This window comes from Littorina saxatilis, linkage group LG6, assembly GCF_037325665.1.
Source record: "Littorina saxatilis isolate snail1 linkage group LG6, US_GU_Lsax_2.0, whole genome shotgun sequence".
NCBI lineage: Eukaryota > Metazoa > Mollusca > Gastropoda > Littorinimorpha > Littorinidae > Littorina > Littorina saxatilis.
Window position 1 is genome coordinate 25185146 of NC_090250.1, and position 3128 is coordinate 25188273.

A 3128-nucleotide genomic window follows, 5' to 3' on the forward strand; every position below is an offset into this window, starting at 1 on the left:
ATTCGTCTATTGTCTCCTCCTCCTCCCCCACCCTCTCTTCCTCTTCCTCCTCCTCATCGTAGTTAATGCCGTCGTCCTCACTGCCAACAGAACAGCAAAACTGAGCATTATTGTCATCCTTATTCCGTTCCTCCTCCTACGCCTCTTCTTCAGACACGGGATTCTGAAACTCTATTTTTACTGAAAGCACAAATAGTGACCAATGCTGTGGTTTACACCTACTTTTAGTGCTGATTTTGAGTTATAAAAACACACAAACTCTTCAGCTGGGGCTTGTAACTTTACAAAACAATCGTAAGTTTACGTACAAGTCTCTTGCCCCTTCTTCTTCTTTTCAAATAAAACACAGCACAGTACAGTGAAATATTCCATAACGACCCCTCCTAATAACGACACCCCCGTTTACCGACCGATTTTGTTTAGCTTTACTGTACTGTATTTGAGCACGTGTATAAAAGTGGAACCTCACATAACGACCCCCCCCTGATAACGACATCCCAGTTTTTCCGACCGATTTTTTTTAGCTTTACTGTACTGATTACAGCACGTGTTTGACAGCGGAACTTCCAGTAACGACCCTTCCTAATAAAGATATCCCCGTTTTCCCACCGATATTTTTGTTTAGCTGTACTGCATGTATACTGTATCATATATAAGTTACTGTACTCAGGGACCTATATTTAGAATATAGGTCTATGCTACTAAAGGTACTGTACTAGAAAGAGCACTGACTTTGTCATAGGGCCCAGACTGGGCAGCCAGAGTGTCGTTGAGCAAATACTGGGGCGTCAGATGAATGAAGAGACCCAGCTCTCCACAGGGGGTTGTGCGGACAGTGAACGGTGCATCCCCCGCCCCTTGACCGGCCTGGTCAGCGGGGACAGGTCCCACTGTCACGTCGCTCTTGTCCACTTGCTGCCAGGTAGGGGCCAGGTGTTCAGCTTGGTCTGACCACGAGTCTGGGATCAGGATGTGGACATCCTCGAAATACGCTCGTTGCCTGGTACGGGGTAGAACGGGGGAGAGTTTCGTTGATGGTTTTGTAGTTTGGGTGGTTTGTGAGTGATTGAGTGAACTTGATGAGTGAGATATTTGTGTGTGTGTATGTGTGTGTGTGTGTGTGTGTGTGTGTGTGTGTGTGTGTGTGTGTGTGTGTGTGTGTGTAATTCATATCAACATATTATGATTCACCCTATCGGTGATTGAAACTCAAGAATACATAAAATGTATACGTAAGCTGTATGTTTCATGTTGAAAAAGTGTCTTTCTCATCGCCTATAAACTTATGCTCAATGCTCTCGGGTACTCTCGTTTTTAATTCTGCTAACTATAATTATAATGTTTAACATTCACAATTAGAAAAATTAACAGTGAAAAACCCTTTTAATTATCATACTGAAATAAAATAAAACAAATTATATAAAAAAACGACAAAAAAGGTGAGTTATTAGAACGTTAACAGTTTATCGGTTTCTTGATTTAGGAACTTTACAAGCAATCTATTTGTTTCGGAACATTATTTGACATGACCATACCTGCTCATCTGGAACAGCAGCCTGGAAGCATTGACGAACACGTCCTTAATCCGCTGCACCAGTCTGGCATCCTCTCCAACCTCGTCGTCAATAGCAACCAGAAGTCGCTGATACCCGTTGTCACGCAGAAAAACTGTACCGCGACCGCAGGCGCCAACCAAAGCTGGTAGCGTTATTACTGCAACTATTACGGTTAGTGTCATGGCAGGATATCGCAAGGCCATCGTGTGTTTTTTAGTTAAAAAAAATCCTTATTGCTTGCTCTGTTTTGTTTTATTTGTACAGTCGTAGTTCCGCCAATGCCAATGCAGGGTTCGAAAACAGTGCCCAGCTATCGAAAAAAAAAGAAAAACACAAGTAAGAAACAAAATATTACTTTTGTGTGCTAACTTGTTGAACACTAGACCCAGTCTCGGTCACGGTAGAAGAAGACAGAGAGAAACAAGTCGCGTAAGCCGAAATTACAACATTTAGTCAAGCTGTCGAACTAACAGAATGAAACTGAACTCACTGCATTTTTACAGCAAGAGCGTATACTCGTAGCATCGTCAGTCCACCGCTCGATGCAAAGGCAGTGAAATTGACAAGAAGAGCGGGGTAGTAGTTGCGCTGAGAAGGATTGCACGCTTTTCTCTATCTCTATTCTTTTTAACTTTCTGAGCGTGTTTTTAATCCAAACATATCACATCTATATGTTTTTGGAATCAGAAACCCACAAGGAATACGATGAAATTGTTTTTAAATCGATTTCGGAAATTTTATTTTAATAATAATTTTTATATTTTTAATTTTCAGAGCTTGTTTTTAATCCGAATATAACATATTTATATGTTTTTGGAATCAGAAAATGATGAAGAATAAGATAAACGTAAATTTGGATCGTTTTAAAAGCAATTTTTTTTTTACAATTTTCAGATTTTTAATGACCAAAGTCATCAATTAATTTTTAAGCCACCAAGCTGAAATGCAATACCGAAGTCCGGCCTTCGTCGAAGATTGCTTTGCCAAAATTTCAATCAATTTGATTGAAAAATGAGGGTGTGACAGTGCCGCCTCAACTTTTACAAAAAGCCGGATATGACGTCATCAAAGGTATTTATCGAAAAAAAAAAGGTCCGGGGATATCATTCCCAGGAACTCTCATGTCAAATTTCATAAAAGATCGGTCCAGTAGTTTGGTCTGAATCGCTCTATACACACACACAGACAGACAGACACACACACACACACACACACATACACCACAACCCTCGTCTCGATTCCCCCCTCTACGTTAAAACATTTAGTCAAAACTTGACTAAATGTAAAAAGGACAACTAGGGTGACAAACTCAAGTACTCTTTACTCACTACCGAAAAAGTTCTGCAAAACAATGAGTAAATCACGCAAAATTAAGCACAGAACTGCCACTTTAAAGTTGTTTCCAAATCAGTCATCTTTACCACTGCTAATTCGTGCTTGTTTGTTGATAATGTCCAGATGGTGAGTGAATGACAAAGCGACGAAGAGAAAAACACACAAGCAAGCACTTGGTCAAGTTGACAAACTTGAGGACGTTCTTGTACGCTGTCGAAACAATTCTACAAAACTCGT

General features: G+C 40.4%; 1 protein-coding gene across 1 annotated transcript in view; it reads right to left on the minus strand.

The window, feature by feature from the left end:
* LOC138968818 (calcium-activated chloride channel regulator 3A-1-like) overlaps positions 1–3128 on the minus strand; it is a 24782-nt gene extending 21654 nt beyond the window's left edge. The window contains exons 1-3 of the mRNA XM_070341469.1: positions 2978–3128; positions 1536–1866; positions 733–1000 (exon numbers count right to left, since the gene is read on the minus strand). Of these exons, the coding sequence (XP_070197570.1) occupies positions 733–1000; positions 1536–1759 (492 nt within the window). The 5' untranslated portion in view covers positions 1760–1866; positions 2978–3128. The remainder of the gene's footprint in view (positions 1–732; positions 1001–1535; positions 1867–2977) is intronic.